This window comes from Triticum urartu, chromosome 1 (assembly GCF_003073215.2).
Source record: "Triticum urartu cultivar G1812 chromosome 1, Tu2.1, whole genome shotgun sequence".
In the NCBI taxonomy this organism is placed as follows: domain Eukaryota; kingdom Viridiplantae; phylum Streptophyta; class Magnoliopsida; order Poales; family Poaceae; genus Triticum; species Triticum urartu.
Genome location: NC_053022.1, coordinates 24,664,026 through 24,677,130, shown reverse-complemented (window position 1 = coordinate 24,677,130; position 13,105 = coordinate 24,664,026). Strand labels below are relative to the sequence as shown.

The 13,105-nt window shown below is 52.4% G+C and overlaps 1 protein-coding gene across 2 annotated transcripts; it reads left to right on the top strand.

Moving 5' to 3' along the window:
* Window positions 1-8,796: 8,796 nt before the first annotated feature.
* On the top strand, window positions 8,797-12,541 carry LOC125543927 (ACT domain-containing protein ACR9). Of its 2 annotated transcripts, none has more exons than XM_048707433.1 (6): window positions 8,797-9,173; window positions 9,956-10,174; window positions 10,242-10,347; window positions 10,533-10,872; window positions 11,223-11,507; window positions 11,590-12,541. In XM_048707433.1, exons 1-6 carry the CDS (start codon window positions 8,939-8,941, stop codon window positions 11,743-11,745), a joined length of 1,341 nt encoding a protein of 446 aa, XP_048563390.1. In that variant the 5' UTR covers window positions 8,797-8,938; the 3' UTR covers window positions 11,746-12,541. The 2 variants fall into 2 exon arrangements, with proteins under 2 accessions (XP_048563390.1, XP_048563393.1); XM_048707436.1 differs by having other exon boundaries at window positions 8,798-9,173; window positions 9,959-10,174.
* The last annotated feature ends 564 nt before the right edge of the window (window positions 12,542-13,105 follow it).

Here is a 13,105-nt window from a genome sequence, read left to right as displayed (position 1 = left end):
AAAAATTTTTCCCCCCCCCCCCCCCCCCCCGATGAGGAGCCCTTGGACCTTTGCAAAAAGCCCCTCCAAGAATATCTTAATTACACATAGGTCCAAGGGCTCCGCACATGATCATATGATCTTGATCCAACAACGGAGCTGCCTGGGAGCACCTCAACCTAGGTGCTTCCGGAGCATCTGATATTTACCTGTTCTACACCAGCATACCACAACATTGTCTTACCATTATTTCATCGACAAAAACAGTCCAATTTCATCACTTCTTTTTGCGGGTGCAAATTCATCACAATTCAATGGTTACACCACAACAAATATAACCATCCAGTTATTTTTGGATTTTTCTATTTTTCTTGCCAAAAGTTAACTATGAACAAAACATGTTTTACGCTGGCATGGTACGATACTCTCCGAAGCAAAAATACAATTGCATCTCACCTGAGAATCAACCAGTGGTTGGGTGGTTAGGAGGGAAGTCATACTCCCGGCCTAGCAGAAATCAAACCCAGGTTTGACGCTTTGGTGTCTCATTAATATAGAATTTTATTTTGCAATGTTCCCATCAATCGCTTTAGTAGGCACTCCTCCCTCCGTTTTCTATTTCTTTTGAAAAAGGAAATATATTAATATCGTGCAGATACCAATTACACCTAGCCTCTACACCTACAATACATTGCAACGACATTCAGGATGTACACATCCAAAGAAAAACAGAAAAGAAAGGAAAAAAACAAAGGTCCCGCCATAGCGATCGACTTATCCCAGCAGCCACACACAAACTACGAACAAATACAACACACGGAAAACATAAAAGGTCTCCAAAAGCGACGCCTTCAATAAGAAAACAATGCACAAGCACCATCGTTGTCCGATCCAAGATCTTAGGTTTTCACCTTGGAGAAGTCTGAGCTCTCAAAACAACTCCTTTAGCGAGGCAATTGCTAAACACAAGCAATGAAGGCCAGACCTTAGATTTTCATCCTGAAAGTCACGGGTCGGTACCCAAGGAGCACCACCGAAAATGAATTCCTCCAGTGCTGCCGCTCACACTTGACACTGCTGCTCCTGAGAGTTACCAAACACTTTGCTGACTCCATCGCCTCGAAGGCTCCGTCTGTCTAACTGATCCTCTGATCTCAGCCACAATGACCTTCTCTAGAGTTGTCTAAACCATAGACATCGAGAAGCCGACATGTCCCATGGGTTCAACAAACAATAGAGCTTTGCACCACACCGTCGTGGAACCTCGTAGGCCGATATGGCGTGCAGGACCAAATTCTATCCGATCCAGATATCTTCGGTAGGATCTTCGGCAGCAGTTTCGGAACACGTCGATGGCCAAATCGAGGAGGACCGAACATGTAGGACGTTGCCATGATACGAAAAGAGCATGAGTACAGCCACCATTATTTTCACGGCAGCAATCCCCCACGCCACCTCGACCAACCCGCCGCCGCCTGCCCGCCAACATCCATGCCCTAAAGCCTGCTGAGTAGAGCCCCATGCCGCATCAGCCGATGAGGTACACGGCCGAGCTCCATCAACCCACCCATATCAAATCAGAGGGATCGACAGCCCAAGCCATCATTGCAAGTCTGGACACACCACCGCATGAAGCACCCCACCATACCCGTCACCAAGTAGCGCCATCGATGCCAGATCGAAGCTGCGCTGCGACTAGGGAGGGAGAGGAGCCGTGCCCATGGAAGGCCCCGCCGCCGGCGGCACTGTCCAGGCTTCGCCGGGCAAAGACCCTCGACGGCGACAAAGAGGGGAGGGCCGGCGGGACTAGGGTTCCCCCGAGTTCTAATATGAGCCTTTTTTTCGAAACAGAGGCAAAAAGTTTGCCTCATATATTAATTAAGCAGAGAGAAGAGTTTGTTACAACAGTCACTCTTACACGGCATGAAAGATTACTCACACACAATAATAGACCCTAGTTTCTTTGCTCCGGCGGTGACCCAAAGATTTGCCTCGTTAGTGATCGTAGTGAGCAAGACTGGCGGTGGTGCGCTCTTATGCCGGAAAACCCGAGCATTTGTTTCGTTCCATATGGTCCATGACACGAGCATGGTTAGCGAGGCCATCGCTTTTCTGTTGGGGACTTTTGCGCCGGTTCTATTTGTCCACCAATTCTTGACGGAACCATCCAGATGCCACAAGGAGGTGTCCAATTGTTCTAGGCGGAATTTCTCAGTGACCATCTTCCAAAGCCGTATGGAATAGCGACACTTGAAGAAGAGATGTGGCCCACTCTCTTGCTCCCTTTTGCAAAGAGGGAAAAGACCACAATTTGGCCATCCCCGCTTGGCAAGCCTGTCGGCTGTCCAGAGTCTATCTTGGATAGCCAACCAAGCAAAGAACTTTGCCTTTGGCGGCGCCCAAACTTTCCAAATCATGCTCTCCATTGGAGAGAGTACCAAACCAAGAAACTGTGCCCTATATGCGGAGGCCGCGGTGTAGAGCCCATCGGTCATGTGCTTCCATATAATAGAATCCTCTGAAAGCTCATCGAGGTGGAAATTATGCACGAGCGACCAAAGTGTGAAGAATTGCCGGATGTGCTCTGTGGAGATGGCCGTGGAGGGGTTGATCCTGAGGATCCATGCGTTGTTTTCTAGAGCCTCCCGCACCTTTCAATTTTTTCTCATGGAAGCCTCAAAGATTAGTGGAGCGACATCCTTTGGCTTGGCTCCATGTAGCCAGGGGGAATCCCAGAATGGTGTTTTGGCCCCATTCCCCACGGTAATGGTAGTTGAGGCATAGAAGAAATAAAGGTCTTCCTCATCACATGGGTTGCCCAAACCGACCCACATCTTGTTTGACTCCGTCCATTCAAACTATGGCCATCTTAGGCGTAAGGCACGAGCAAACTTATCGGTGTTGAGAACACCAAGGACACCATATTCCCGCGGGCGGCAAACATCCTTCCAATTTACCTTGCACTTTGCACCTGTGTGGTCTTATCCGATCCGGACCAAAGGAAAGCTCGTTCCAACTTGTTCACATTTTGCAAGATGCTCCGTGGGACAACCAGCGAAGTGATGAAGTAGACCGCGAGGGAGGTAATGACAGATTTTACTAGTGTTGTACGCCCAATGGTCGTTATGTTTTGCCCTTCATAAGTAACCAACTTGCTCGCAACCTTGTCCTCGAGAAATTGGAAGTCCGCCTTCTTTAGCTGCCCAACGGATAGGGGGAGGCCCAAGTATCTTAGAGGGAACGACGCTCTAGTTGCCGGCAAACTCTGAAGAATGTTTCCCAAGATAACATTATTGCACCGAATGGGCACAACGGAGCTCTTGTGAAAGTTGGTGCAAAGGCCGGTGACCTCCCCGAAACCACGTAAGATCGCCGAGAAATTGTCAATGTCATTCTTGATAGAGGCCATGAACACCGCCGCATCATCAGCATAAAGGGAGGTCCGCACCATGATGCCTCTTCCCCAAACCTTGTGGAGCAATTTCTTTCGTGTTGCCAAGTCGAGAAGTTGTTGGAGCGGGTCAATGGCAATGACGAACAAAAGCGGCGAGAGGATCTCCCTGCCGGAAACCTTGGCCATGCTTAATGGGTGGGCCGGCCACACCATTTAAGAGTATCCTCGATGAAGAAGTGCAAAGCAGCGCCGTGATCCAATTACGAAACTTGAAAGGGAAACCTCGCCGGCGTAGAAGATCAAGGATGTACTCCCATTTGACCGAATCAAAAGCCTTGTGGATGTCAAGCTTGAAAAGAAGAGACGGTGTCTTGCATTTATGAAGCCGGCGGGCAAGGTTGCGAACGCACATGAAGTTATCATGGATACTTCTAGTCTTGATAAATGCGCTTTGGGCGTTGGAGACAAGTTTGTTCATGTGCGGGGCAAGGAGGATGGCAAGCACTTTCGCGAGGATTTTGGCAAAAGCATGAATAAGGCTAATAGGCCTAAAGTCAATAATCCCCTGAGCCCCTTCTTTGTTGGGCAAGAGCACAATGTTTGCAGAGTTGAGCCAGTGGAGATTGGACGTGTGGAGGGAGTCAAATTGGTGAAACGCCTTCATCATGTCATGCTTAATTATTTCCCAACACTTCTTGAAGAATATACCCGTGAAGCCGTCTGGCCCCAGCGCCTTATCAGTTGGCATGTCGTTTATTGCTTCTCGCACCTCCGCCTCGGTGATGGGAGACTCGAGCTCGTGCAAGTCTAACTCATGAGACTCCAGATGAAGCTCCTCCTAGTTAAAATCTTTTGCGCTTGAGGAACCTTTCTTCATGACCTCACAGAAGTGATCATGTATTAACTTCTCTTTAGCTTCATGGTCAGTGACCCATCCCTGGCCATGCTTTAGCCTATGGATATGGTTCTTTCTCCTCCTTGCATTGACCCGGCGATGGAAATACTTGGTGTTGGCATCCCCTTCCTTGAGGTTCACGATACGCGCGCATTGCTTCTTTCGAGCCCTCTCAAGCACAGCCAAGCTTATTACCCTCCTCCTAAGCCTCGCCCTAAGGTCCAACTCGTCGTGAGATAGTTGTCGGTTTTCCGGCGCGATGTGAAGATGCAGGATCACCAAGAGGGCAGCATGAAGATGGAACTTTGCTTTAGAGAAAAGCCCCCTACTCCACTCAGAGAGGCGCCGCCCCACCTTCTTGAGTTTGTGAAACAAAATTTGATATGGCTCGGAGTGCGGGACATGCTCGTCCCAAGCCTTGCTAACCACTTCCATGAATCCAGGCATGGAAACCCAGAAGTTTTCGAACTTGAAAGTCCGAGGCCTCCTTGGCTCCTTGTCATCGGCGAGGAGAAGCGAACAGTGGTTGGAGAGGGAAGAAGATAGGGCGTGGAGCACGTGGGTGCCGAAGGTGGTGTCCCACTCGGCGTTACAGAAGAACGAATCAAGCTTGCACAAGGTCGGGTTTTCCCTCTCGTTGCTCCAAGTGAACCTTCTATTTTGTAAATGGATTTCTTTTACCTCACAACTCTGGAGTGCCGCCCAGAAACGGTTAATTCGACTCCGATTAATGTTCCTATTGTTCTTGTCACGCGCACGATATATTTGGTTGAAATCGCCTGCCACGAGCCAAGCGATCCCAGCAGGCAGTTTTTGGCCAATGAGCTCCGCAAAAAAAGCATCCTTGCGAGAGGAGTCAGTGGGACCGTAGACGGTGGTGACCTTGTATTGTACGTCGGAGTCACGGATTCGGACCATCGCGGATAAGCAAAAGGTGGCGATGTTGATGTCAACCAGATCCACCGTCTGGTCATCCCAAAGCAGGAGCATACCTCCCCTTGTGCCATCGGCCGACCTTTGTGCAAAATTGCGCAGTCTGTTTTCCCCCGGGAAAGAGGCCACGAAAACATCGACGCCGTCGAGTTTCGTCTCTTGGAGGCACGCGATATGGCAGGAAGAAGAGGCAATGGTAGCGTTGATAGTGGCCCGTCTATCCGGGCAGTTTAGACCTCGGACATTCCAACACAACACATTGATAGATTGTTCTAACATGACAACTTGTGGTACACACAGAGGCATGGCCAACTGAGACATGGCCAGCTACTACAGTCAACGCCACAGGTAACACAGACGCCCAACAACAGAATTAACCTGGGTAGAACAGGCTCTGAACCCAACTTAGCACATCTCCAGAAGCTAGAAATAAAACCATGTAGTGCAACACACAGGGTGACGATCTTGCACAACACTTCAGCAGCATGAACTTGATCTAACATTGAAAACAGGTAGCCCCAGGGATGAGCAACTGGCTCAAATTGCTGCCAGCAGCGCTGCAGCACCGCCGTCTGGCCCTTCCATGTCCATGACACTGGCACCTCCGTGCTGGATGAGGGCGTCTTCCACACCTGCAACTTGCCCGTCGTCGAGCTTGAAAAGCTCATGCATGGAGTTGATCACTTCCTGAGGCAGCTGGTCCTTGAACCATTCTGCAAAGGCATCTAGAGCCGCCGCGGTGACGTCCTCGCCGTTCTTGACTATGCCCAGGCTACGGCACACCAGGAGCTCAGCCGCCTTTGATGCCGGCGCATCCTTGACTCGTCCAGAGGCCTTTGGCTTCGCACATGTCCTGTGCAGGAAGAGGCCTGCACCATTCCTGGAGATGGTAACTCCAGCCATCGTCTTGCGGTGTGCAACAGGTGGACGCGGAGGCGTGGAAGCAGGGGATGGCAATATCGGCGGCGACCTCTCATCGAAGAGAACAGCGAGGCCAACCCCGGCCGGCAGGATGTCCGCATCAGCCCTACGTTGCCGCACCGGGGAGGGGGTGCGCCTCACAGGCCCACTGGAGACCAGAGGCGGGGTGGGCGATGACTCAAAGCCTGGTGGCCTGGCCGGAGACAGGGGCGGAAGAAGCGTCGAGGGCGAGCAGAGTTGGAGCAGAGCGGGATCTGGAGCCGCCTCGGAGATGGTCGAAGACCTTGGCCCGTCCCTCTTGGAGCTTGGTTGGCGCGGCAGCACCGACGTGGGAGACAAAGGGGGGAGGCCGGCGGCGTTAGCGCCTCCAGGGAGCGCCTGCGTGCAGCCCGCGGCGAGCCCTGCCGCACCGGGCTGCGCCCACGCACCTGAAGCAGCTCCAGGGCCTGTGCCCCTTCGTCACTTGCGGACCCGGAGCCCAGTAGGAGTGGCTGGGCAGCCACAGCAGGAGCCAAATCAGGCGGAGGCGCGAGGTCCACCTGCGAGAGGGCAGCATCCCTACGCCGCCCACCAGAGCGATCACGGTTGTGGTCCTGCCCGTCCTGCCGCTGGCGATCACGAGGTCCTCTAGAGAGGGAGCGACGGATGCGGTCACGCCATCCCTCTTGCGTGCAGGGTTCACCTCGCCCACGCCTGCCGTCCCGGTCTTCTTCATCGTCGCGACGCGGCGGCCTCCGCACCTCTCCTCCCTCGGCCACACGGCGCTCGCCACGCCCACCCGTGCCGTCCACCATGCGGCGGAACCAGGTGAACTCATGGATCTCCACCTTCGGCGGGTTGTCGTCGTCATGGGCCTTGGAGTTGTCCTCGAGCAGGTCCAGGTGCAGCAGCACCCGGTGCCGCAGCCCACGGCGGCCACGGCGGCGCTGGCCGCGGGCCGGCAATGTGAGCCACTTCACCTTGGGGATGAGGTTGGGGTTCGATGTCCATGCCCAGAGAGAGAGAGAGAGGGGTCGCGCGTGTCGTCCCTACGCACGGACCGCTGCTCGATGTAGTCGAGAGAGCAACCACGGCCGATGACGAACGAGGCGATGTAGTTGTTCCACCCATGCACCGGGATCCCTTCGATGCAGAGGCATACATGGAACATCATGTCTTCGTTGTCAACGTGAGCCTCGAGCCGCCACCCGCAGACGAAGAGCCTGGAGTTGTCGACGAGGAAGTCACCGCGGTCGACGGCGTCGGCACAGTTGTGCTGGTACATGAACTTCACCAGGTATTGCTCGGGGTAGTGCCGGACGACGCTCACGTCCTCCTGCCGCAGCCCAAAGGTGGAGGCGAACGCGGCGGCGACGGTGCGGCAGGGAACATCTTCACGAGCACCCTCGAACCAGGCGACTGCGGCGTTGGAGGTGAGCAGAGCCGATTCCGCCTGCATCTCCGGCGTGGCGGGGACGACCACAAAGTCTTCGTCCGGCCTGAGGGCCGCATCTCCCAGACGCAGCGGCATGGTGGGGTCGAGCAGCAGCGGTGGCGTCGAAGGTTGGGGGAGAGGCCAACCCCGACCAGGGCCGAACTTGGGCGCCGGGGCTTGAGACGCAGCTGGGGCAGGGCGAGGCAGCGGCGGTGGCGGGATGAAAGCGAGGCACGGCAGCGAGCTCAGAGGGCGCCACTTATTCTTGCATCCACGGGCGCGATGGCCGTTCCGGAGGCAGCGGGAGCAGCGGATTGGGTCGAGGCACACCGAAGCTCTATGCCCAGGAGCAAGGCAGCGGTAGCACCGGCCTTTAAGCCACAGCGGGAGAGGGGGCGGCGTGAATGCGTGGGCATCCAAAGCCGGACGACGCGGGCCTCGCCGCGATTTGACGAGCTGCCAGGCGCCGGTCTTGTCCGCCTCGCGCCCCGCGCCTGTCGCCGGCCTTGAAGGCGCAGCAGGAGGTGAGCTGGAGCGCCTCACCGACGCGGAGGAGTTAAGGCGAGCATCCACCCCGCAGTCAATGCTCGGAGCGCGCGTCACCAGCAAAGAACCAACCGGGGGAGCGACCGCAACCAGGCCAGCGCCCATGGGCGACTCGGGCATGAACACAGATCCGGTGGACACGCGAGGATCGGAGTCGCGGGGCGGCGGCGAATCCAGATCTGGCAGGGAGCCGGTCGGAGGCAGCGACAGGGGGAAGGCCCTCGCAAGAGCAGCGACCGGCAAGCCCGGCGGCGGAGGAGGCAGCGGCATGAACCAGGCGGCAGCTACCAGGTCGACGTGGACGGCCGGGGGGCGCCTCCACCGGCGCCGTCGCGGGGCAAAGGGTGGAGGTGGAGCATGAGCCTTTTTACAGTTCTCAACAGGGAATACATACGGATGCGTATAGACATATCTTAGAGCGTGGATTCACTCATTTTGCTCCGTATGTAGTAGTCTCTATTATAAAATCTCTAAAAATGCTCATGTATTTAGTGTATGAGAGCGCGTAGGTGCGTGCGTGCGTGTGTGTGATCGGTGTTTCCAAAAACAAATTAGATCTCAGCCTTTTACAGAAAAAACCCCTCTTCCTTTGCCCGCTCGGCGGCCCTCGCGGAGCAGCCACCTGCAGCCGCACGCGTCCCTCCCAGCGCTGACTCAGCCGCGGGCCCCAGCCCAGCAGGCAGCCCGGCGATATCAACGCGCCGGCCGCCTCCCCGCCCCACGCACCACCCCATCCATCGTGCAGCAACAACAACAGAAAAAAACACCACACGATACTCCACAGTTCCAACCCGACCCAGCCACGAAACCAAACGAGCCGAGGAGAGAGGATCCGGGCCGGGATCCCAGGCGGGCGATGCCGATGGCGGGGAGATCCTCGGGCCGCGGCGGCGGCGGCGGCGGGCGAGGCGGGAGGACGGTGCTGGGGGGCCGCGGCGGCGGGCCGGGGGTGGAGGACGCGGTGGTGATGGAGCTGGCGGCGGGGGACGGGGAGGACAACGTCGTCACCGTCAACTGCCCCGACCAGGCCGGCCTCGGCTGCGACCTCTGCCGCACCATCCTCGAGTTCGGCCTCCGCATCACCCGCGGCGGTGAGCCCTCCACGTCCTTCATCTCCCCAATTCACTTGTTACCTTACCCACCATGTCCCCAAATCCACAGCGAGAAATCCAGTCGCCTAGTTCGATTGCGAGCGCGAATTGCATGCCTCGGCTGGACTCTTACATCATCATCATCATCATCATGCGGGATTGGGGACGATGCTGCGCGTAATTTTATTTTAATTTTCAGTTTTTTCCCTTTTCCCCTTTGTGGTTGGCGTGGTTGGCGAGGATTAGCTGTTTGGATTTTTCTCTCGACGAAGACGGCTTTCCTCCCACCCGACAAGAGAAAGTGTTGGGATGTTTGGCCGCTTCGTGTTCGTCGATTTCCCAGGATGAGCTGTACAGGCAGCTCACTAACGTGTGGTTTGTTCAGATATCATGGTTATCTCTTATTCAGTCTATGGGAAAGCTAGGCTTTCTTTTCTCAGGCCTACTTGCCACCTCCTCTGACTTTCCTGCCCATGCCGCTGCTGTATGATCACTGTCAATCCTTGGCACCTCAACGAGTTATGTTCTGCTCGCTGTTAAAGTGTTGATCGCAAGTGATGTCGCCTGATTTTCCATGTTAATCTTACTGTGTGCACGCCGTCAATCATTAGCAGCGGTTCAATCATAATAAGCATATAAATAATAAAAAACTGACGAAGACGTTGCAACCTGCTCAGTTCTACAGCACCCTGTTTCGTCTGCAGCTGGATAATTCTGTAGTACATGTCGTTTGGTCTCTTATCATCATTGTCGTCTAAATCTCGTGTGTTTGTCGGATTTAGCAGACGTGTCGACGGACGGGCAGTGGTGCTACGTGATTTTCTGGGTGGTGCCACGCTCGCCATCCATCAACATCCGGTGGGGGAGCCTCAAGAACCGGCTCATGGCGATGTGCCCTTCGTCATACGCCATCCCTTTCTACCCTGAGATCACCGAGCCTGGGCCCCCGCAGTTCTACCTCCTCAAGCTCTTCTCAACCGACCGTAGGGGGCTGTTGCATGGTGAGGACTTCTTGCCCTGCTTCGTGCTCTAATTGTTTTTTGCTATAATTGTACTATTTATTCACAGATGTGACGCATATACTGTCGGAGCTAGAGTTTATAATCCAGAGAGTGAAGGTGTCGACCACGCCTGACGGGAGAGTTGTGAACCTCTTCTTTATCACTGATGGCATGTAAGTCTCGCTAGTCGCAATCTTGGAGTTCAGGTGTTTTGTGCATGTACCTGAAGCATTAACTTCACTCTTGACACTGTGCCTGCTGCTATAATGTCAATTGCTGCGTATTACAAATGGTTTCGGTTGGTTGCATGGTATAATAATTCTACTACATATATGACAGTTCATATTTCTATCTGAAGGGAACTGTTGCATACGAAGGAGAGGCAAGAAGAGATTTGCTCGATGCTGATTGCTACCTTAGGTCCTTCCCTAACTTGTGAAATCCTATCAGCGGAAGGGTTCCAGCAAGGATTCTCTTCTCTTCCACCAACAATCTCTGAGGAGCTGTTCAGATTGGAACTAGATGAATGTGAGAGCAGTTCAGGGCCTCTTTGTGCAGAGATGAAAAAGGTGCAGAAGGCCACCATCAACTTTGACAATACCCTGAGTCCTGCACACACACTGCTCCAAATTCTTTGTGTTGATCAGAAAGGTCTCCTTTATGACATGTTGAGAACACTCAAGGACTGCAACATTAAGGTACTTCAAGATATGTATGCATTTGTTGTACATTGCTTATGATTTATTACGGCCTCTTAGTTCTCAACAATACAACCGCATGCAAAATTCAGGTTTTGTGAGAAAAATAGTACCTGGAGGACTGTATATAGACTATCTGAATATCTGAAGACACTGACAATCAAATAGTCAATTTTAGTTCTGTTTTACAGCAAGGCATTTTAATCCTCCTTTGCTGTTACGATGATAAAAATTATTCTCCTCTCTTTTACTTTGAATCTGTTTACCCACTGTATCGTCTTCAATGAATACAAAATTTACAGCTTGCAAAAAGGAGATTTCATCAGTGTGCTCTAACTACTCTATTCTAGGTCACTTATGGGAGATTCTGGTCAGACAAGAAAGGTTTTCGCGAGGTCGATCTTTTTATCAAGCAAGCAGATGGCAAGAAGGTTATTGATCCTGAGAAACAGGATGCTCTGCGGTCTCGCATGAGGTCTGAAATGCTGCATCCTCTTAGGGTGATGATCGTCAACCGTGGACCTGACACAGAACTCCTTGTTGCCAACCCTGTTGAACTAGCCGGGAAGGGCCGGCCACGGGTCTTCTATGATGCTACTTTGGCTCTGAAAGCGCTTGGAATCTGCATTTTCTCTGTAAGAGTTGCATCCTAATTAAAAAAGTGTGAAATAAGTCAACAATGGAGTTAGTGTTTACTTTTTCCCTTTCTCATTTCAGGCAGAAATCGGGAGACAGGCAGCGTCGGAGCGCCAATGGGAGGTCTACCGATTCCTCCTGGATGACAGCAAAGAATTTCCCTTGTCAAACAGCCTAACTAATAGGAACCGTGTTGTTGATAGAGTAAGGAAAACACTGATGGGCTGTTTCAACTGAAGACTCAGTTTATATCTCCATAAATCAAAAGCTTAAGAATGACTGCCATCCAATAGGCATCCATTGTATCCAGTTAGTTACCTACTGAAAGCTGAAGCTTGAAGATGATCACTGCAGTGGGTATTGAATGTATTGTGGACGGTCAGCCTGAATGCCAAACTTGCTGGCCAAACTGGTCTTCATAGTGCCCCGTACCTCACAGTTACCAGCTTCTTCATGTCATTCGACAGCGCTGTGGACGTGTGACCAATTTCCCAAGATAAGTGGTGATGGAGAACTACAGAAAGCTTCGTCTATGATGCAGGATCTCAAAGTGAATCTATGGTCAGCAAATGAGCACATGACACAAGACAAAACATGTCCTTTGGATGCCTCAGAAATATCTTCCTGGTAGCAGTGTTGTAAATGGTTAGTGGGAATCAAGAAATGAAGGCTAGTGCATCACCGTCGCCCCGCATTGTCCTCTTGCCCACCCAAAAAACATGTTTGGTTGGAGGCTCAATCATTGTGCTTTGTTTGGGTCAAGGGTTTGCTGGATGGTGACGCAGATCCTACATCAGTTTGTTGTAGATTAATGTAGAATGTGCTATCTGCCTGCCTCACCTGCCTGCTCCCTTCCTGCCTTCTTGTATGATTACCGCTTTGCCAATAGATTACTAGGCTGTTTCCTGATGTAGGGTTCAGTGTCTCCTTGTCACTATGCATGTTATTATATATGAAAAGAAGACACTTTGTCTATGCAGAGTATGTGTACAAAGTTGTGAATTAACAAAAGAATTCTGTACTTATTGCTGCACTCCACTGTGCTTATGGTTGGATCAAGCACCTGGATAATTGGCTTGGTCATCATCAGCAGCATCACTCATGCAATTTGTTTTAGTGTTTCTTTCATAACATTTGTGGACCCATATATCAATGATTGCTGTTCTCTAATGCATAATCTCTGATCAATTTCCAGTAATGGCTTAGCAGGGATGATCAAGTTGGCAGCAAAGGCATATCAGGTTGGACATGAACTGTACTGGGGAAGACTACAATAGAAGCGCCACTTTGTGTGCAAACATAGAAAAAAAAATCAACGACAGCCGTCGGATCTTGGGTGAATGTCTCAGATGGCTCCTGTGGGAGCTGCTGGAGTGATATGCTTTCTATACAACTCTTTAGCCAGGGCGGTTTTGGTGAGATGCGCATGAAGCTCCACCAGCTCCTGTGGCTGTGGGATCCATGTGACATGTGAGACATCCATCCAAGATCCGACTTTTTTTTTCTATTTTTGCACACATGAACTCGCCGGTGGATAGATTCAGAGCTGTGATTATATCTATCTGGTTCTGGTGTGGAGATGGCGAGTGACCTGTGC

Coding starts and splice junctions, on each gene's coding strand:
- LOC125543927 (XM_048707433.1), top strand. CDS start 8,939: ATGCCGATGGCGGGGAGATCCTCGGGCCGCGGCGGCGGCGGCGGCGGG. Junction 10,873..11,222: donor TCAAGGACTGCAACATTAAG/GTACTTCAAGAT, acceptor ACTCTATTCTAG/GTCACTTATGGGAGATTCTG. Junction 11,508..11,589: donor TTGGAATCTGCATTTTCTCT/GTAAGAGTTGCA, acceptor TTCTCATTTCAG/GCAGAAATCGGGAGACAGGC.